Source organism: Acartia tonsa, chromosome 5 (assembly GCF_053477335.1).
Source record: "Acartia tonsa isolate MP-2025a chromosome 5, ASM5347733v1, whole genome shotgun sequence".
Taxonomy (NCBI): domain Eukaryota; kingdom Metazoa; phylum Arthropoda; class Copepoda; order Calanoida; family Acartiidae; genus Acartia; species Acartia tonsa.
This window is the reverse complement of record NC_137264.1, coordinates 37,586,174-37,609,071: the sequence shown is the minus strand read 5'-3', so window position 1 is coordinate 37,609,071 and position 22,898 is coordinate 37,586,174. Positions and strand designations below refer to the sequence as shown.

Below are 22,898 nucleotides of genomic sequence, written 5' to 3'. Positions count from 1 at the left end.
TATATAGTTCCGTTTCTACTCTATAATACGTAGGTAAAGGTTAGCTTTTATCGTTAATTTAGGCATGTTAGAATTATTTTTCCAGTAAGACTTCGAAACCTTTTAATATGCGCAGTCGCTGGATTGAACCGGTTCTCAGCCATACTGAAAAATCATGTTTAGCATCGTATTATAGCAACTTTTCCCCCATAATTAAAAGAAGAAATTATTAACAGTTTTGTTAGACCGGGCCTTCAGCCCCACGAGGGTAGCAAAACTGTTCTTAATCTTATGAATTTTTATTTTGATATCCACGGAAAGCTATCTATATACTAGCAATAAATAACTATTATCAATTTCAAACTTGGCATTGTGAGTGGTGATTCCTGTAACAGTAAGGTTTAATCTAGAAAGCGTAGCAACACTAAAATCGTTACACAAGAAAATGATATTATCACATTGATGCAGCTCTACTTATGGACATAATAGTCCTTGTAAGAACTGACGTTTCTCCAGTTATTTTCCATAAGGAATTCATTATAAAATACGATTTTTCTATACAGGTTTAGTTTCCCTCACTAAGTCTGTCTATATGTATTGTTTTTTTTTTTGTCTGTATGTATGTTTTCAATATTGGTTTTTTGAAAAAAGTAAACCTTTTGTCATTAAGCTTTACTTTTGAGGAGAACCATACCGGTTTAGCAGTTAACTAAATCCTTCGCTAAACACAAAAAAAGACATTTTTTTACTTAAGTGAGGATTAACAAATAACTAATATTTTTTGCGAATAAAAAATAAGATTTCTTGCGGTAATGTAGACTCACCGACATAATGTATTCGTTGCAATAGTTTTTTGGTCAATTTATTATTTTTACAGCAGTTTTAACTTGATTTTGACTTAAAACAACTAAATATTATCTTTGACAAGTGTTACTTAATCAAGAATCACAAAAAAATGGAATTTTTCATGTCTAGAAAAACAATAAAGAATTGGAATAAAAAAAATAAACAACATCCATTACCGCAAAGATCAAGTAGAAATTAGAATTTTGAATGCTTTCGGCAAGAAAATAAAATGTAGCAGACGGACTGAGCTTATACCAATAACGAAATTAACCAATATACCAATAACGAAATTAATTCGGGACAAAATCATGAAACCTAAACGTGTTTTTCAGCTGTCGGGGGGGGGGGGGGGGCAACACATAGAAAAATTGACGACCTCTACATTTGCCCCCCAAATATTGTTTTAGATTTATTTGTCTTGTTGGTTATACCTTATTCCCGAGACGGACATCCAATTACTTGAAATTACATTTGACAAAATGAAAAAAAAACTGTAAATTAAAATTAAATGATTTACTTCATAACAAAAAAAGGGTACAAAATACAATACTTGATATTTTCATACAATGAAATATATAATTTATATAACATCAGGACATACATAGATTCAAACAATCCTTTCTTTATTTGGTAAGGGTAAGGTATTCGCATCGAAAAGAACATGTCCTAACTTTTTTTAATCCATTCGTAAAGAGCTCCCAAAGTTCAAATAGATTTTTCAATAATTACTCAACAGAATTCAAAAGGTAAGGTGTCAAATTTAAGATTGTACTATTTTTGTTCAAAATGTCAATTTTCTTCTTTTTTGTTGCGTTTTAGTACCTTAAAACCAACATAATTTAAAAAGAACTTAAATAAAAAATAAGAGATCTACAAAAAAAAAACGATTGCATATCTAAATTCTTTAGATCATTTTATTCTACTACCTACTAAAAACACAGAATAGCTAGGTATCTTTTTAAAAATCACAAAAGTTAGGACACCTTCTTTAAAGTTAATTTCAATCCATTTTTTTTTACATAAATTCGTTCTTTTATTGTCCCAGCGATCAAAGCATTAGCGCTTTAATTATAGAATATTTACAATAAACTTTCGTTTAGGAGAAGTGAGAGGTTGTCAACTCTTTAATTTTGACTAAATACCTTACCATAACATCAATAAACTTAAACAATTTTCGAGTATAGTCCCTTTCGTGGCAACGCCTCTTAGGGGGGGTTTCATCGTATTTTCACATTAGTTTTTATAGGTTAATTTAGGTAAGGTAAAGTTGGGTTAGGTGATTGCCCCGAAGGGTTACAGCCCCCCGAAGGGACTTGGAATAGGAGAAAATTTACAGTGAACATACGACGAAACGCCCCTTAAGAGGCGTCGCCACGAAAAGGACTATACCCCAATTTTCTTCTGTTATGATACAAGGAATTTTCGTATTCTTACAATTCATGCTTTCCTAATTTCTTGAGATCCAATATAATGACACATTATAAAAATATAACAAAATATTTAACATTTCAGTGGTTTTTTGTTCAATGTTCTAAACTTTTTGTAATATATTACTGAGGTAAATTTACATATTTTTTTTGTATCTTATTGATATTATATTACTAAATATTCAAGCTAAATGTTCAATGTACCACTGTTTCTCAAAAAGATTTAAGGAGGGGGAATTTTGGCTCCCTCACTGCTATTGATAAATTATCTAATATGGACTATGTTCATTTTCATTATGGTTGACAGTTGTCATATATCTTGAGATGTCGAAATCCATTTCACATTGCAGCACAGCTGAGAGCACAAACTCTGAAGTATAGATGTGCTGCTTCGACCTAAAATTAAAATTAATATAAGTAAAAAGAAGAGGGCTCTAGGGGCGTAGCCGCAAGTCTTTATATGAAATAAACAGAATGCCTGTGAGTTTGTCTGTCTGTCTGTTTGTACAGAAAGATCTTGCTAACCTCTCAAGGTTCTCCTTTACAATGTAGCTTATTAATGTAGGTCCTGGGAAGGATTATAACTAATTTAGGGGAGGGTAAACCACCCTCCCAAAAGAAATTGCCACTCACTTTTAGCCTATTTCTTTGAAAAATTAAACTTGGAAAAGGGGAACAACAGACAGACATTCTGTTATTTGTTATCAATGGACAATTATTGCTGCTCTCATTAATTGGTTTCTGTGATTTATTTACCTGAGAATTTCTGTAACTAAATGAAGATCTTCTGCACAAGTTATGATAATATAATTCACTACACCTCCCTGAAAATAAATATTTAATGATCAATAATAATTTAACGGCTGCGCCTGTCCTATCTAGGACTAGGTGCTATATGTATATATATAAGGTGGAAGGGAAAAGCCTGAAACCATTCTGGATCCATGTTAAGCTTCCTGGAAAAGGAGAACTCAATTGCTTTCGTAGTTAGCGAGATCTTAAAGGACATAATAGCGTACCCTTAATTACTTATTGAAAAAATGAATGCGGGGGGACTCGACACTCCTTTTAAACTAAAGCCCTAAGACTCTAAAATGGATATTTGTCTGCTGAAATTGTTCATTTGTAAAACCTGGGTTTTAAGTTTATTTTAAGTCCCCCTCCCCCCCTAAAAGAGGAGCATATAGAAAAATCCAATTATATTTGCAACCTACCTTATTTAATTCTCTAATTTGGTTGGTAGTTTTCAGCCTTCTGTTCTCTACCCTACCCCCAGCGGATTCCACCAAACTCTTGATAACCTTCAAACTGGGCTCTACGCTTGGAGTTATGTAGAATACCTAGATATGGATAATTATATAAAAGTAACAGGATGTCTGTATGTTTGTTTGTAATGAAGGATCTCGCTAACTGCTGAATCGATGTGGTTCTCGTTTACAGGGTGGCTTCTCATAGGTCCTGGGTAGGTTTATAACTATTTTTGGGTAGGGTACCACTACCCTCCCCAGAGAAAAAGCCAAAAATAAAAAAACAGCCGCTCTGCGGATATTTTTCCAATTAGCAAAAAACATAACTAACACCATCTTGCGGTGAATATTTTGGGAAAATAGCTGATTTCAACATAGATTGAAAAGAAACAATTTTACGTGCCTCTAGGGGCGTACCCGCTAGTGTCAATAGTAAAAATGCTCTGCTCTTTTAGTCAATATTCAATAATTTAGTCACAGTCAGTTGCTATAAAATATAGATCCTTAGTAATGTTTCCTCTCAACTATAAGCATTATCTGTGAGAGTTGTGTGCTTCGCCACTTGTGTAAATTGTTATCATTGGTGTATTTTTTTAATTCTCACCTTCCCATGAAATATTTTGTTTCTTTCAGGGTTCCTCAACAATTTTGCAATATTACAACCAAAAGCTTCTTCAAACTAAAAACAAATACGGGTTAGTATTAAGCTTTGCTGCTGTTATGTGCAGTGCGTGACATGAAAAAATGTTCGGGCCCAAAACAGGCGCAACTCATAACCATGCATTTCCATATAAAGGTCTTGGTGTTAAAAGATTGCTTGACTGTAAAAGTTGAATTGGACAGTTATAAAAGAGTGTTTTAAAAGTGAAACTGATCGTTGTTATCAACCAACCACTGCGGATAGCTTGAAATAAGTGTAAGGAGGGTTTATAACCATTTTGTGGGTAAAAATTACACCCCTCCTCCATTTTGCAACAAAATAAAGAAACCTTTTCATCCTTGACTATGAAGTCTTGTTCAGGTAGCCATTTCCCGGCTGCTTTACTTTTTCTTATCCAATCTGGAGTCAAAATATACCTAAATAGATTATAAAATCATTCCATGGTTTTAAAAATTACAATCCTTTTTCGAATTTAGATTTTTTTCTAAAGCTTAAGATTTCATAAACCACTGAACAGCTTGAGTTCTCCTTCATAGAAAAGCTTCAATAACGTCCCATCCTATTCTAATTTTATATTAAGCCTTTAAGTGGTTTTAGGCTGCTATTTAATAATTTATCTGCCCCTTTCTTACCCATTAAAATACAGTTTTTTTTATATTTTTTTATAATATCTGATCTTGGGTTTTTTTCTACCTCATAACTTCCTCTTTGATTACGGAGTAAGTGGCTGGGGGCGCAGACGTTATATTATGCTAGTAGTTCAGAAAATTAGTCGAAATTTAGAAGAACCGCTACTATTCAGTATTCATAGAGGCAACATTTGTGTAGCTTCATATCAGAATATTGTTTTGCCCAAAAGATAAAACCAATTACGTTTAACAATAGCCAGGGACAGTGATTCTGACTAATAATTCTAAGTGAAAATTTCACTTTCCCAATTACCTTTGTTTTACGCCAAGTGGCGTACCACAAAATATCCAAATTTCCAGCAATTTCAAATGAAATTAATTTGCTGAATTACAGCCCCTGAACAAGGGGAAAAAACTTACTTTACAGTTGGCAAAGCTTGGAGGAAATTATTTGTTCTGCCCAGGGAAGACATTATGAGGTGGGTTACTTCACTGGGGTTTGTTGTATACTCTGTACACATATCCTAGTAATATAAAAAAAACTGTCAATTTTCTAAATTGTTCTCGTATAATAATAAAAGAATGAGCTAGAACTATAAAGCCAAAAATCTATTTTAAATTCAGTTTGAAAGGGTAGGTATCAGTTTGTTAAAAGAAATATATGATTAAAGATGATCAAAATTAGTTTTCAAAATTAAATAGAAGCTGAAGTAAGCCATCAAAATAAAATAAAATTACCGTAAGTAAATCATTTAATTCCATTTTGATATTGCTAGGTGTATTGGTGAACATTATCTTAATTGTTTCTACTCCTGTAACCTAAAATTATAATATAGTTAATATTTTGATATTGGTAGGTGTATTGGTGAACATTATCTTAATTGTTTCTACTCCTGTAACCTAAAATTTTAATTTCTTTAATTATATTAAAATAATACATATGAAAACCAGAGCTCGGCAGCCCCGCGTCAACCGCCTCAAGGAAATCAACCTTTTACAATTAAAAAAATAAGCCGACCCAAATATGGCAAATCCAAACGGTTTTAAAATTAAGGCTTAGTCGCAAATTACTCGCGGCAGCCGAGCCCTTACAAATAGCAGAAAGGTTTAAGTAAAAATACAATTGTACGCAGCTTTGTTTAGTTATGGACAAGGGACACTTCTTTTATTTCTCTTCTTCTTTACTACTTCCCTTTAGTTACATCTTAAAACAAGTTTTATCTCAAAAATCACTCCCTAAAAATTTATGAATTTTCGGCAATTTCAAATGGTTTTAATTTGCTGAATCACAGGTGAGTTTAGAATTCTCTTTTTTTCTGAAAGTTAAATAAGATAAATTGTGCTATACTACATATAAATTATTATGATTACTATAATAAATGATTGTAAAAATCAAATAAGGTCACCTTGAACGGATTGTTCTCTTTCTCTTCCTCCGCCTCCTTTTTAATTGCATCCCCCTTTTCTTTGTTCTGAATAGGTGGAGGAGGTGGTGGCTGTGGACGAGGGACAGGTAGTCCCGTGGCAGGGTCCAGGTCTGTCTCACCTTCCAGCTGAGTGAAACAACCAGGTTCCAGTGGAGGTAAACCCTAAATAGAAGATAAGTTTAGATTTCGTCAAAAATAGTAAATCAATTTTCATAAATTGGGTTCGAATCTACGCTCAAACAGCGTTGTAACTAAAAACGTTAAAAGTTGTATCTACGGCTGCTCTATGTCAGATGCGTGACATTAATAATAAGACTATAGTATGGGGACCGAATGTCTTGGCTCAACAGGCTGAACTCATTAACAGGCAAAGTTAGGACTTCCAGAAAAGGTTATTTAATAAAGTGTTTGTTGACTGCAATAGTTATGATGTTATTGCTTTTGAAATTAGCAAAGGCATTCTACATTACAAAGGTTATTAAGTTGTTACAAAACAAGGTTGTAAACTTCCATTGGTAGCAAAAAGAGATAAACAGATAAAGTGAGTTACAAAGATGTTCAGTTATCATAAAAAAAAGAGATGATATATGCAATAAACTAATGAAATTAAAAAAAGGCATTTATGTCTTTTGAAGCATTAACGTTAGACCGACGGACAAAGTTAACTATATATTGAATGCTTATTGGAACAGAAAATCTTCAAAATCAGCTATATATCTTGAATAGCGGTCTAGGAAACTACAATTCTACCTTTAGCGTTACGGACGGACCGATGGACAAAGTGAACTATAGAGTAGTTTCGCTAATAAAATGGTCTTCCCAACGATGGCGAAGCCATGAAAAAGGGGTTCTAAATAACCTGTGCAGCTCGTTCTTCGTTTAATCTTCTTCTTTTCTCCTTAGTTTCATTTTCCAATCTTTGTTTGTCTGCCTTGCGCTTAATTCTGGCTGGAGGATTTGCCTTGAATTTCTGATAGGTTTCCTAAATTAAAACAGTAAATGAAAATAAATTTATTTCTAGTATGGCTTTAAAACTGATTAATATCACTTTGATTAGAACTGGTTCTAAGCCATACTAAAAAACTCTCACAAGTTTTTTTTGGAGGAGTAGATAACCCCAATTTTTACTGTTAAATTGTTACGGATCAGAAAATGGACGATAAATTAATATATATCCCAAATGATCATAAATTAAAGAAAAACTATCCCTTCAATCCCATTTTTGTGAGCTAACAAATATGATAACATGGTTATTCTAGTACTAGTAAAATTTATAGTCCAATGTCCACTTCCTTCCTGCAAATTGTCCCCATTTTATTTTGTTTTTTATTGTTATATTGTTGTAGTACTCTGTAGAGTCCAGGTAGGACCATTGTCAGAGGTTTACAGAATCATCTGTTTAAATAAATATCTAGTCTTTTCTTAAAAATGTTCAAATTCACTGCAGTTTTCACATTATTTAAAAGTGAATTCCATGACTTTGCTGCTCTGGTACTGAAAAAGTTTTTGGTAATTTCTGTACGTTTGAAATCAATCTGTAATGAATTTTCACTATTAGTGTTTTTTTGTAGCTGGCCTTCCCTGCTCAACTCTTGTAAACCAAGTGTCAGCATTATCTGAATCTAATCCATTTAGTATTTTTAATGTTTGGATCAGGTCTGCTCTTGTCCTTCTAGTTTCTAGTGACATCAGATTAATTTCTTTCAACTTAGCTTCGTAGGTTTCTCCTTTTAGGCCAGATATTATAGAAACAGCCTTCCTTTGCACTTTTTCAAGAACTTCAATATCTCCACTTTGCCAAGGATTCCAAGCTGGTGAAGCAAATTCAAGGGGTACTCTAACATATCTTTTGTACAGGTTTAGAAAGGTAAATCTGTCTCTATAGTGAAACGCACGAGTAATATCCAATCTTTCCAGAAAAAAGCTGAACTTACCGGAGTAACCCTAATACCAGGTAGTTTCCATGCAGAGATAAGATGTGGAACCAGACTGTAGTCTATCCGCAGAGGGTCATCGTTTTTAAATCCCTTAATATAAAACATTATAAGATGTGGAACCAGGCTGTAGTCTATCCGCAGAGGGTCATCGTTTTTTAATCCCTTAATATAAAACATTATAAGATGTGGAACCAGGCTGTAGTCTATCCGCAGAGGGTCATCGTTTTTAAATCCCTTAATATAAAACATTATAAGATGTGGAACCAGGCTGTAGTCTATCCGCAGCGGGTCATTTGTACAACATGTACTTCTAAATCTTGATATAAATCAGGTATATTCAGGGAAACGACAACAAGGGATAACTTGCAATACACCGAAATTATATGATAACAGATTTACTCCATTCTCAAATATATGGTTGAATAATTCTAAACACTGCTATAGTCGCTAGTATGTACAAACCAATCAAGATAGTATAATAGTCCCTACAGCTTAAAGCAAACGAATATGATTGATTATGTTTTCATCAAACCATTTCGGCCAGTATAATTTACAGTCCAATGTTCTCTTCTTCCCTGATTGCAATACAATCGGTTGGAAAATTACATTATAATAATTCAAACAAAAAGTTACTAAAAAAAAACAGATATTTTTCCTTAAAAAAGGCAAATATGAATTGAGTAGGTAGGTAATTTTGAGAAAAATCTTTTCCATCAAAACAATTTAAAGCAGCATAAATTTAAAGTTTGCTTTTCTGCAGAAAACAAAAGTGAACAAAATGATAGACGCGTATGCATGTACCTGATACTTAGCATTAGACATGCACTGCGCCGCATTAACCGACCCAAACATGACGTCATTTAACCACTGGACGGAAACCACAGGAACCTTCCACTCGCGTGCCTTATCGTACTTCTCCCCCACAGGTCTACAATGAGAGATAATTGTATGAATTATTTGCAGGACGTTATTCTCTTTGTGATGACATATGGTGTAAAATAGAAAAGAAGAAAAAATCTGGTTAGAAATTATAAAGAAAAGAAGTAGTATACTTAACAGAATACCTACTACTAACATACTTTTTGAAGATAATTGTTTTGGAGGTCTTAAGAGACATACTAATGTAGAGAAAGCATTAACAAATGTTTTGAATTGTAGAAAAAGTAAAACCTACATGCCTTTCTTTTATAAAAAAAAATAATTTAAAAAACTTACGCTTTGCAGATGATAGCATGGTTGTGCTTTGAGAAATATCTTGTACACTTGGCTCCAACTATACGAATCATTTCCTAAAATAAATCAAAATATGTATTTCTTAGCTTAATATAAGAAAAATTCAATTAATGTTAAGGTAAGCAAATGTTTCTCATGAGTTAATTGAAGAAAGGACAGGGGTGTATATTTTACATGGGATCCCCTGCTCAGGGGGGGGGGGGGGGAAATAAAAAATAAGTGGTTGGAGGGAAAAAAAATGTAAAAATTAAGAAAACTGAAAACATTTTTTCCAGTTCCCGAGGGGGGAATCAGGCTGGTGGTGAAAAAAAAATTTAAAAATGTGTGGTAGGAGGAATAAAATAAATAAAATATAGAGTTCTTTAAATATTTTTCCATTTTCCCCCTACTTGGTGAGAAAAAACTAGGGGGGAAGAAAAATATAAAAATTTTGTAGCAGGGGAAAAAAAATAAATCTTGTGCAGAATATACACCCCTGAGAAAGGACTTAATTTTTTATTAAAAATCATAAAAACACCCAGGTTGATAGGTTAAGTAACCTCCAACAATCAGCTTTTTGATTTCATAAACTTTGTCTGGAAGTTCTAACTTCCCCTGACATAGCAGTAATGGAAACATTTTTAACGTCTTTATTTATAACGGAATATTGTGCCGAGATTCAAACCCATGCCATTCCTAAAGTTGACTAACCTTGACCAGATCCCTGTCCCTGTCCTGGAAACCTGTGAGACAGAGGATCATGTTGGTGCACGGAGGTTCAAACTGGGCCGGCAGCGGGAAGTGTATCGCTTTCCAGGGAGGCATCACCTTCTTCTTGCGGATCGTGTCATTCAGCCAGAAACAGGTGACCAACCGTTTACCCTCGACTCTAGCCTGCTGGGCCAGGGCAGACTTTTGTGAGGAGCAAAGAAGATGGGTGACACGGGGGGACAGTGACGTTTCTATTTCACCGCCGTACTGTGTAATTGTCTTTTTCCAGCTGGCCACAAATTTAGCATACTCCTCGCTGTCCTGGTAATCAGTTACGACAAATATACAGCCAAGCAAGCATAAGTCAGGCGGGAGGCGTGTTTCAATATGATGGCCGATAAACTGTGGCAGTCTTGCTTGCGGAATACCGCCCGGCACCTGCGGAGTCGGACGCATGCCAACCATGGTTGTCGGACCAACTGTCCGCGGACCGAAGCGTGGACCCACGGCGGCGCCGGCCATTCCAGCCATGCCGGCTGGTTTACCGCCCATCATAGCTGCATGTTGGGGAGCGGCGGCGGTTACGTTTGTTACGTTGCGCAGAGCGTTGTTGCGCTGTTGCAAAGCCAACATCTGCTGCTGCTGTTGGGCCATCATGTGTTGTTGTTGGGATTGGGGTGGCATTCCTACAATAAATTATTTTTTAGGAGATAGTTTTAGTAATAAACGTATTGGGAACACAACATTTTTTAAAAATCTATGCTTCTCAAGTTTGTTGATGTAGTACTAAACGGAACTTGCTAAGCACTGGTAACCTTATTTCCCTCCAATATTTTTGAGGATGACAACATCCATAAAAGCGAAGCACACGGTAGGACAAACGGACATTAACACTTGTATAGTGTCTGAGGTTGTCGAATTGGGCACTTTTTTTGATATTGGGCGGCCCAATTGCCCAAAAGGGTTTTGGGCGGGTTTTAGGCGCCCAAAAGTGGTTTTGGGCACCCTTTTTGGGCAAATGTCGTAAAAAACATATAAAAAGGATATAAAATAGCCTAAAACCATACCGAGACTTATTATTAGAAATAAAATAGCCTGAAACCATCTCAGGACCTATAAAAGCTCCACTGGAAAGGAGAACCATATCGGTTCAGCAGTTAGCGAAATCCTTCTCTAGATACAAAAAAGCTTACTAATTTATATAGTTAACTAGCGGCTACGGCCCTAGAGGCCTCTTTGGGCACTTGAGTAGGGGAGAGTTAAATTTGATAATCCAATTATTATATTAGATTTGAAAAGAAAAAGTAAAAAAAAATTTGGGGGGGGAATAATTTTTTTTTTTTTGGGGGGGGGGGTTAGTTTAAAAATTTTTTAAAAAACTTTTTGGGGGAGTGTAATTTTTTTCTAGGGGTGATTTCTCTTAGGAGGGTGGTAGTACCCTCCCCCAAAATAGTTATAAACCTTCCCAGAACCTATGAGAAGCTACCCTGTTAAGGAGAATCCGATCGGTTCAGCGGTTAGCGAGATCCTTCGGTACAAACACACAGACACACAAATAAACAGACACACATCCTGTTACTTTAGTATAAGGATATCACCCAAAAAATAGGCCCGTCCCCACTCTTTTTTAACCCCCTCCCCTTTTTCTCTTCCCCCAAAAGGGGGGTGCCCAAAATGACCTTATATTGGGCGGCCCAAAACTGCCCGCCTAAAAATGCCCGCCCAAAAGCGCCCGCCCAAAATGACAACCCTGGTCTGAACTGAATAATCAGAATATGAAAGTATAATAGTCGAAGCAAAATTGTAAGTAAATTTGTTGAAAAACTGCTTGATACAGGATAATGTTTATGGACATTCTTACATTCTTAGGACTTGATTATAGAGTTGCTTTGCTTATAATATTGTTCTTTGTTGTCCCAGGAATCAGTATACCAAAAATCAGAACAATCGGATAATTAAATCAACCTGTTTAATCATATCAAACGGATATTTAAATCACATAAAAATTTGTTGTTAAAAATGTAGAAAAATCAACATGTTTAAAATGGACGTACGGACATTCTGGTAATGATTATAGAGTTGCTACTCTTTCTAAATCGTACCAAACTACTAGATGAATCATCATGCAAAGTTTGAAATCGATAGGACAATTCTAACATGCCTAAATTAACGAATAAAAGCTATCTATCTCGGACGAACGTACGGACGGACGGACCGACCCTAATTATAGAAAAGCTTTGCTTTTAAAAACATAAGAATTAGTGGGAGGTGTAATTTTTAGTTTGCTTGTTTTTCACTTTAGTAGGTACATGTTATGTTAGATTATATCGGGTTCTCTGTATTACAGCAAAGCTATGTCCCCGCACAGGGGTTAAGCATAGGAAAACAAGGATAATAACATCCATAAGTAGCGAAGCTCAAAAATTAAGTATGGAAATCGGGAAAAAAATACTATAGAGCAGTGTCATACAATATACATTATACTTGTTAAAATAGAGAAATCACAAAACCTTCAAAATCGCGAAAACTTAAAAATATAGGAATCTATCCAGCACCCCAATAAATAACAAATCTTAATAAAACTTTGCGAAAACATGTAGAATATAAATTAATTAACAACTGAAAATTTCCGCCCTCTATCTTGAAAAGGAGTTGAGAAAATCGCAAAAACTTGAAAATCTAGGAATCTATCAAACTCCAAATAACAGACAGATGGACAAAACAATGGATAGTCATATGTCATAGGAATCTTCACTAAAAATTTCAGCTGTCTATCTTGAATAGTAGCTGAGAAAATCACGTTTCCCACACTTTGTCTCTGACTGACGGATGGACAGTGAATTATAGAGTAGCTTCGATACTAAAAACTATCCACCCCCTTTATTTTCAATTTATTTCAACAAGCACTTTGTGTGCAAGCACTATCAGGTTCTTACTCTTCCATTAATATTGATTTTCAAATTTTTATCATTGTTTGTTTATAAAAAAAAAATGTTTACCTGGTGGAACACCCTGTGTCATTATCTGCATCCTGGCACCAGGAGGGACACCCTGTGCCTGCACAACCATTGTATCACCGGATACACCAACCCCGCCAGGGATGCTGGACACAACTGGCGGGGGGCCCGGAGCTCCTGGAGGCAGCGGCTGCCCGCCTGGACCCAGTCGGTTGGATAACATGTTCTGTAGGGCTTGCTTTGTCTGATTTTGGCCGTTGGGCCCTAGCATTACATGTTGTGGCATACCTGATAAAAGAAAAATTATTACCCAAATATTTATGAATATAGCTTTTTATTTATTTCTTATTTTTAAAACAACTTCTCAATCAATAAGATCCTTCTGTCCGTACATTCGATCCACTAACTTTAACTTACTTAACGTATTGACGTTTTTTTTTTCAGAATAACCATACATTATTTATTTTTAGATAGAGTCACCCGAAAGAAATGTCCTATTCCGCGATTTATTGACAATACTTGCCAAAAACAATAATGTGTAAGAAATAGTTTTGTTGTTTACCTGCGACTGTTTGTGGGACGGATGAAATCATTTCCATGCCTCCTCCACTACTTACTACAACTGCTTTGCCCATCTACAATAAAACATTACATTAAAAGTGTCCCTTTTCTTTAAATTTTTCACAAGTCAAAAAATTCATGCAAAAAAAATTAACGTAATTTTTGTTAGGTAGTTAAACTATGATTTGTGTTAACAAAGTAGGTAGGTAGGTACCTAACTAGTTAAAATCCAAAAGAAACTGTTATTTATACCTATCTTTTTGAGTTGGTTGTAAATAGTTTTTCATTGTAAAATTTTAAAAAAATCTTATTGATTCAGGGAAATAGCTAGTGCAATAGTTAATTTATATGGGAACTTTCTTGATTGTTAGGGAAAGCGCAAAGAATGCCGCTATCTCTTACCTGAGCCATACTTTGTTGTGAAGACATACTCTGTTGTGGACCTACCATGCTTCCACTACAATCTGCTATGCTCTAAACAAAATGACAGAAAATTAATTTTAATTTAAGCAAAATTCTAAAATATTTCACGATAACTATTTCATTTACTATTTATTCGACGATACGGACATAATTATCCTTGTAATTGTACCTGGGGTTGACCGCTTGGATCCTGAACACCACCAATCTGTTGTCTTTGCATTTGAAGACGCTGCAGGTGCTGGATCTGCTGTGGAGTTCGTGGAACCTACACAAATATTTGTTTTAGTGAAATGTTCAATATTAAAAAAGGAAAGGGGAGGTAAAAGTAGATCTCGTAACTAGCACAATAAGAAACATTTGTATAAAATTTATATTATAATATAGCTGCCTAGAACAAGATATGACGAAGCCAAAATAAAAATAATACAGGGGTGTATATTCTGCACAAGATTTATTTTTTTCCCCTGCTACAATTTTTTTTATTTTTTTCCCCCCCTAGATTTTTCTTAAAAAGTAGGGGGGAAAATAGAAAAATATTTAAAGAACTCTATATTTTATTTATTTTATCCCTCCTACCACACATTTTTTTAGTTTTTTTAACCAAGGAGGGGGGCGAAATGGAAAAAATGTTTTCAGTTTTCTTAATTTTTACATTTTTTTCCCCTCCAACCACTTATTTTTTATTTCCCCCCCCCTGAGCCGGGGATTCCATGCAGAATATACACCCCTGAATTAATATTAAAAAAAAAAAGTTTTTTGTTAACTTGAAAACGATAGGAAAGTCGTCTTAAGTTTTAAAAAAGACTCGACTACCAAGAAAATAGTAGGAAAAAGGTATTGATCAGGTTTTATTTTCTATTGGGATAATTGACTGGGTTACGGGTGGGAACTAGTTAAGAATAATAAACGTAGAAACTATTTTGTCTCTAAAAAAGAAATAAAGCTGCATTACCTGTGCCAGGGCAGGATGAGTTTCTCCACTCCATTGTGGAGGTCGTATCTGTGTAGTAGGTCCTCCAGCCACACTGCCCACAGGAGGCCCCACTGGGCTAGCCATCCGCTGACCAGTAGGCCCTGTTGCTGGGGAGATGCTTCCTAAATTTAGGTATTAATCAATATAAAAAAGTAATAATCTTCAAGCTACTATCTTACAATTATCTGTAGATTAAGTTTTTAATAGCTACTGAACCAATTGAGTTCTCCATTTTATGGAAGCTTTACATAGATCCCTGGATGATATTGGACTTTTTGTTTTTTAAATCTACCTGGCGACATATTTGGATGTTGTTGCATGGGGGACACAGGCTGATGCTGAGGACTGCTGGGTACTGGGCTACCTTGCTGCCACTGGCTGGTCACTGGACTGCCCACGCTGACGGCCTGCTGCTGCCCTTGCTGCTGGACCATTCCCTGGCCCTGCGGACCTGGCATCATACCCTGCGGGCTCATCATGTTCTAAATTTTTTTATATTATAACATACAAAAATGATGCCAAATAAAGTTAAAAATCTGCATGTTTTAAATGGAAGTATGGACTTTCTGGTAACAATTATAAAGTTGCTACGCTTTCTAATTCGTACCTAACTGTTATAGAAAACATCTTACAAAGTTTCAAATCGATAGGACAATTCTAACATGCCTAGGTTAACGAAAAGAGCTAACTGTTACGGACCGACGGACCGGCCCTGATTATGGAAAATCTTCGCTTTTGAAGGGAAGGGGGTGGAGAAGTTCCTGTACTTGACTGGGTTTAGTTGGTATCTTAACTGTTGTTGTGAGGCCATAATATTTTGTTTGGTTGGTATCTTACCTGTTGTTGTGAGGCCATAATATTTTGCTGCTGTTGTTGCTGAGCCATCATATTTTGTTGCTGAATCTGCATTTGTGCCCTCAACTGTACCTCCCGCTCCTTGGAAATTAAAAACATTTACAGAGTGACCACTCAAAATTTACAAATATAAAGTACATTTATAGTACATAAAATTTTTCATATAGTACCATATAGTACACAAAATTTAAACTAATATAGTACCATATAGTACCAAAATTTTAACTAATTGTGTAGTAATACCATATAGTACCAAATATTAAAAAATAGTACCTATATATCTTATTAAATAAAGTAGTAAGGGTTTTATGTCTGAAGCTTAAGATCTCATTAACTACTGAACAATTGGGTTAGCAATTTTAGGTAAGCTTCACTAAGGTCGTATGTAGGTTTTGGGCTATTTAATTTTCAGAATTATGTCCTGGGATGTCCTAGAATCTAGGTACTTAGCTGCTAGTCTATAATACAAAGAAGCTTGATGTCTGTCCGTCTGAAGAATTTGGTAACTGCTGAACTGATTGGGCACTACTCTCCAGGGAATATACATACTGGTCATATAGTGGTTTTAAGCAATTTTTGTGGGGTTGGTAAATCCTAACCCCCTCAAAAAAAAAGAAAATGATATCCCCCACTAAATTTTTTCTTGTAAGTGAAAAGTAATTGCTGAACCAATTGGGCTCTACTCTTCAGAGAATATTTGTACTGTTCATGTGGTGGTTTTAAGCACAGTGTGGGGCGAAAAAAAGAAAAAAAAAACAAATAAAGGGGATAGGAAATCCCCCTTAACAACCCCCCCCCCAAAAAAAAAATTCACCCAAAAAATGGTATATTCGTAGTAATTTTAAACAAAAATAGTTTTCCTTAAAACTGAGGACTTTTTAAAATGAAATAATAAGGTTTTTGTGAAATGATGAGGGAGCATTAAACAATTTTTTTAAAGAACTGAACACTAGAAGACTTTTTTTCAAATAAGTCCAAAAAATAGACATTTATTGCGTAATTAAAGGGACTGTGAACGAGAAATTTTCTCATCAGATTATCAAATTATGTCCAAGATTGGGGAAAAATTTCCGGACTATATGAAAGTGCGGTTACTTGTCTTTTTTTAAAAGCGAAGCTTTTCTACAATTAGGGTCGGTCCGTACATCCATCCGTCCGTCCGTCTGAGATAGATAGCTTTTATTCGTTAATTTAGGCATGTTAGAATTGTCCTATCGATTTCAAACTTTGCATGATGATTCCTGTAGTAGTTAGATACGATTTAGAAAGCGTAGCAACTCTATAATCATTACCAGAATGTCCGTATGTCCATTTTAAACATGTTGATTTTTCTACTTTTTTAACAACAAATTTTTATGTGATCTAATTATCCGTTTGATCTGATTTTTGGTATATTTATTCCTGGGACAACACAGAACAATAGTATAAGCAAAGCAACTCTATAATCAAGTCCTAAAAATGTAAGTATGTCCAAAACATTATCCTGTATCAAGCAGTTTTTCAACATATTTACTTACAATTTTTATTCGACTCTTTTGATACTTTTATATTCTGATTATTCAGTTCAGACACTAGACAAGTGTTAATGTCTGTTTGTCCTACCGTTTCAGTGCTTCGCTTTTATGGATGTTGTCATCCTTGTTCCTTCTATAGCTAACACTAAACTTTTGACATAGTTCTCTATTTTTCACAACAGTTAAGCTGACTTTAAACACCTTCCTTGCTTTAAACCAATGCAATGTATAGTTACTTAGAAATTGATAAAATAAGCAATATTTTTTAATGAATACCAAATACAATAACAAAGCTAGAAACAGGTTTTTTTATTAGTAGCTAGGTAACTTTAGATGGCCCACCTTTAATTAAAAAGGGGGGAGGCGGATGTGCCACTTTTTGAAACCAAAACCAAAAGTCAACAAAGGAACTCATCTAAAAAAAGAGTTACAGGTCTGAGATTTTGCATGGCAGTTGCTTTATAGGGGTACAAAATGGAACTGTGAAGAAACGGCGGCGCAACCGGCGTTTACCGCCGAATTTTTTTTGCCTTTTCTCGGCGGTTGCGCCGCCATTTCTTCACAGTTCCATATTGTACCCCTATTAAGCAACTGCCATGCAAAATCTCAGACCTGTAACTCTTTTTGTAGTTGAGTTCCTTTGACTTTTAGTTTTGGTTTCAAAAAGTGGCACATCCGCCTCCCCCCTTTGTAAATAATAAAGGTGCAATATTTATTTATAAACAGTCTGATAAAAGTGTAAACTAATTCTCCAAAGTGGGTTATTTATTGTCCACACAATAAAAAGGATATTATTACTTTAAATAACCTCTGAGATTCAACCATTTGTAGACAGTGAGTATTAATAGGACGTTTTTGGTTGACCAGTGTAGTGAAATGTGCTTAGAAAATGTTAAGATTTGATAATCAGATGAGAAATTTTTATGTCCACACTCCCTTTAAAGATGTCGCACATAAAGGTATTAATTAAAATTTACAGTGAGGATCTAAACCTATACATTTCACCGACTCAGAATTACCAATTTTTTTTATAATTCAATGGTCGTGCTGTTCCAACCAGTTCCTTTCATGATATAATGACTATTGATACTCAAAAAAGTGTTCTGGTTGCTTTTGTTCAGCAATATGTCAGTTTTGATTTTCATAAAAAAGGGAAGGGTTCCCTCTGGAGGAGAAATTTTTTCTTCTTTCAAAGCATGGCTTTATTTACCTTCCTGAAGAGTAGATTAAGAATCAAAAAATGGTTTATAAAAATATTGACCCTTGAAAGGTTATCCTTAAATAACTCAAAATCTGCTGATTTTGCTAAAACATCCAAAATTGTCAGTCTTTTGAGGATAGCCCTTTCTATGATCAAAATCTTTAAAAATCGTTTTTTAAAATTCTTTAATATACTTTTGGATCTACTGCAGTTCACGGTAAAATATTGCTGAGCTGGATCTTTAAAAGCGTAGCCGTTGCCGTAGTCGTGGTCAGAGTTACAGCCACCAACCTAATAGCGATCTTTAAATCATATTAACCACGCGTTGCCGTGGCCACAAAAAAAATGCGATCTTTAAATCATATTGGCAACGCGTAGTCGTAGTTGTAGTCGTGGTTGGCCACGCTAAAAGAAGCTACAGTCCGTTAGTGTGGCTAAAGCGTTGCTAAAGCCACAAAGACAGCTACTTTTGATAATTTTAACGTAAAACCATTGAAAACGTAAATTATAATTGTTAAATGAATGTATAAATAATTGTACGGGCATGGAATATTCTATTTTAAAACTATCATAAAAATATTTTAATTGTGGTTTTTATAAATAATAAAATAAAAGTAAATTATAAAAGTTAGGATGTAGTTTATTTATATGATGTATAAAATAACATACGGGCATGGAATGATAAGTTAATATTGAACCGTCACGTATGGGTATTGGGTAATACTAATAAAGTATGTTGCCTGTGTTACATAAAGAGACAGTTTTTAGGAAATTAATATGATAAAACTATAAATATACTTAAATTAAATTAAATTCTTTTGGGGATTTATTACTGCAATATTATTGATAAGGTTGGAATATGATTACATTTTTTAAATTTTAGTAATCGAATGTATTTCTTTATTTATATTGAATTTACTGGACTCTCCCTTTGTCTTGTGTATAGTGGCTGTTTGTCCAGCTGTGCTGGGCAATTGGCCGGGCGTGCAATGTCATGCTGTGCTGTGCCCTGGCACGATATAGGCCATACCAGCCGTAGTACCAACTACATTGGATCTTGCCCTTAATAATATGTAAATATTACAAACATTTAAAATGTGTTATTAAAATAGTAATTTTGTATAAAATATAATTTCATTTCTTTGATGAAAATAATTTATTTTTAGGTGGGCCATAAAAGATTTTAGATATCCATAATTCTAGGATAGCCGGCATTGCACTTCTGTAAAATCATTTAAAAATCCATGTTTTATTAGCAGCACTATGGCGATGACTACAGCTACAGCTACAGCTACGAATACAACTACGACTACAACTACAACTACGGCAACGGCTACAGCCACGGTTACGGTTACGGCAACGCCAACGGCTACACATTTAAAGATCCAGCTCTGGTAAGCAATATTTCCAAAAATCTATAAATTTTAAAGGCTGCAAGCTGCCAAACGGCTGAAAGTACAGATCATGCCCGCACACTGTTTTAAGCGGCATAAGAAGGCCTACAAATAATCTGGAATAGCCATAAATCAATAATGCATAATCATCTCGCAGTGCTGAGAAATGCGCAAAAAAGACCTATTTTACGCGTTTTTTCTTCAGTGAAGCTTTCCCTGTGCATAATTGGATCTTGGCTATTCCAGATTATTTGTAGGCCTTAGTAGGCCGCTTAAAATGGTGTGCGGATATGATCTGAACATTCAGCCGTTTGGCAGCTAACAGCTTTTAAAATTCATAGATTTTTGGAAATATTGCTTACCAGAGCTTGATCTTTAAATCATTTTAGTGGTGATTTAAAGATCAAGCTCTGCAATATTTTACCGTGAACTGCAGTAGATCCTACTCTTCAAAGCAAATTCAGGAAGGTGTATAAAGCCATAACAAAAATTCTTTTTTTTTATGAAAATCAAATTGACATATTGCTGAAAAAAGCTACCAGAACACTTGTTTTGGTGTCAATTGTCATTATATCATAAAAGAAATGGGTTAAAATAGTGCGCCAATTTTTTTTTGCATTTTGAGTCGGTCTACTATACATACACCTCCAAGGTCCTACACTAACCCAGCAGGGCATTCTTTACTTAACCTAACTTGGTCATCTAGCAATATACAGGAAAAGCACTAATTAAAAATTTAGCCTATGTACACACCCTGCCTTAACAAAATAAAGGATAAACAAAAATTACCATGAAAACGGACAATGCAGCGTTCAAATAGGACCTAGAGACAAGTAGAATCCATTGAGAATGAAATCCTAGCTGATCCTTCTTGCCAGATATTTCAATTTTAAGATTTAAGGTGAAAATCGCAAAATTCGCCAAATATAAAAGGCAAATCTACTTTAAATACAGCAAGATGAGATACTTTTTTAAATCATGCTTGTGAGGACTCTTTTTAAATCAAATAAAATCTTAGTCATTTAAAATCAATGAAGCAGTTGTGATTTGACTTGAATCTGGTTAACTTGTCTTTGTGTTTTTCTTGTTTTCTTAACCATCTCAAACATTAGGGCATAGAATTCTAAACACAATGTGTATACACCCTCTGTAAATCAGCCAATAGGATGACACTGGAAGAATAATCTGACTTTGTTATTGGTAGAGAAATGTATAGATTTTAGCTCCAAAGGGCAAATTGTTTTCATTTTGTTCTCATAATGAGTCACCTATAAATAAGTGCATTCCTTAGTATAAATCTTTGCTTGGGTAAATCATATCCTGTAAAAATGTATTCCCGCATATAATGTGAAATATATACAAACAATATCCTTATACTAAAGTAACAGGATGTTTGTCTGTGTGTTTGTAACGAAGGATCTCGCTAACTGCTGAACCGATCGGGTAGCTTCTCATAAGTCCCGGGAAGGTTTATATTTATTTAGGGAGAGGGTACCACCACCCTTCCATGAGAAATCATGAAAAATCTAAATTTTTTGAAAATATCTGAGAGACTTGAATGAAACATTGGTAGGTATCATAAAGACTTAAAGAGAGACTTGAATGCAACATTGGTAGGTATCATAGAGACTGGAACAAAAAAAAAATTTAAAGTGCCACTAGAGGCTTCTAGGGGCGTAGCCGCTAGTATAATAATAATCCAACTATGAATATTGTATTATTGTTGTATTTCTTAGGAAAGAGTTAGCATTCTGTAAATCAGATTATGGGTTCAGTTTGACAATCTAGATATACTACACTGTTTGTTACAAACCCCTTGTCCAAGTCCTTGCATATAGGGTAGCCTAAGATTTGGCACTATGTTTAGCAAGCTTGAGATCTTCAGTGAACTTGATGTAACAGACCAAAAAATCTTGACTTATATTCATAAACCAGAAGGAGTTAGTCTTCTAAATCTCTGATTGGTGCCAAACAGTTAGAACAGGGAAATGAATTTTTTGATGTCTTAAGAACTATAGTAAGAAGAATCCCTCTCCTCCATCTATAGTTATGTTCATATTCCCACTTAGCACAGACTTTAGGTTCCACCAAGGCAGCAAGTTTTTATTAAGTACAAAGCTATACAACAACTTAAAGCAGAAGAGACCATGAAAGAAGAAACAATAACATGAAGGAAACCTTACAGAAACAGAGTAATAGACATTCTTTAATTCATAGGGAGCAAAGGTATATTTGTTACAATCATAATCAGTCTTCTGTTATGTTAAACAAATTTAATTTATAAAAGCTTCTAAAGGAAACAGATTGATTTTAAATTATTACTTAGCAGATTTATATTATAGAAATACTTTAAAACACAATATTAAATACATAAAGCCTGGATAATCATACAGTCAAGGAACCAAATAACCTGTATAATAATATCTTAGACCAATAGATATAGTATATCTAGATGGTCAAACTGGACCCAAAATCAGTCAAACTTTAAAAAATTCTAGCATACAAACACCTTTGTTTCTTTTATTTGTTATATACAATCCATTGAAATAATGCAGATTGAACATAAGCAGGTTTTTTTCTAGGGAAGGATTGTAAGCCCCACCCAAACCCCTGGACTGGGGGAAGTTTCAGCCCTTAATTAGTTCTAAATATTTCCACAAAATGATTTATGGAAAGCTAACTTTAACCTAATAAATTCAACTATTCATAGGTGACTTACTATATGTTTTATCATATGTTTCATATTATATGAGAGAATAGATTTTTACAAGATATGATTTACTCAAGCAAAGCTTTAACCCAAGAAATGCATCTATTTATAGGTGACTCATTATGCAAACAAAATGAAAAATTTTGCACTTTTGAGCCAAAATCTGTACTTATCTCTAGCAATAACATAGCCAGATTGTTCTTCCAGTGTCATCCTATTGGCTGATTTACAGAT

At 34.6% G+C, this 22,898-nt stretch overlaps 1 protein-coding gene across 8 annotated transcripts in view; it reads right to left on the bottom strand.

Annotated features, from left to right (window-relative positions):
* Positions 1–1,323: 1,323 nt before the first annotated feature.
* Positions 1,324–22,898, bottom strand: part of LOC145320008 (uncharacterized) — a 35,945-nt gene continuing 14,370 nt past the window's right edge. Inside the window, exons 12-33 of one of the 8 annotated variants that reach the window (XM_080162447.1) lie at positions 15,828–15,926; positions 15,283–15,472; positions 14,970–15,112; positions 14,187–14,282; positions 13,997–14,068; positions 13,596–13,668; positions 13,076–13,321; positions 10,077–10,762; positions 9,369–9,442; positions 8,955–9,081; positions 8,151–8,243; positions 7,076–7,198; positions 6,196–6,378; positions 5,528–5,608; positions 5,210–5,313; positions 4,489–4,576; positions 4,104–4,178; positions 3,467–3,592; positions 3,009–3,076; positions 2,215–2,648; positions 1,973–2,029; positions 1,324–1,446 (exon numbers count right to left, since the gene is read on the bottom strand). In XM_080162447.1, the coding sequence (XP_080018573.1) occupies positions 2,522–2,648; positions 3,009–3,076; positions 3,467–3,592; positions 4,104–4,178; positions 4,489–4,576; positions 5,210–5,313; positions 5,528–5,608; positions 6,196–6,378; positions 7,076–7,198; positions 8,151–8,243; positions 8,955–9,081; positions 9,369–9,442; positions 10,077–10,762; positions 13,076–13,321; positions 13,596–13,668; positions 13,997–14,068; positions 14,187–14,282; positions 14,970–15,112; positions 15,283–15,472; positions 15,828–15,926 (2,874 nt within the window). In that variant the 3' untranslated portion in view covers positions 1,324–1,446; positions 1,973–2,029; positions 2,215–2,521. Of the gene's footprint in view, positions 2,030–2,214; positions 2,649–3,008; positions 3,077–3,466; positions 3,593–4,103; positions 4,179–4,488; positions 4,577–5,209; positions 5,314–5,527; positions 5,690–6,195; positions 6,379–7,075; positions 7,199–8,150; positions 8,244–8,954; positions 9,082–9,368; positions 9,443–10,076; positions 10,763–13,075; positions 13,322–13,595; positions 13,669–13,996; positions 14,069–14,186; positions 14,283–14,969; positions 15,113–15,282; positions 15,473–15,827; positions 15,927–22,898 lie in introns of all 8 variants that reach the window. The other 7 variants (XM_080162446.1, XM_080162443.1, XM_080162445.1 and 4 more) reach the window with 7 other exon arrangements.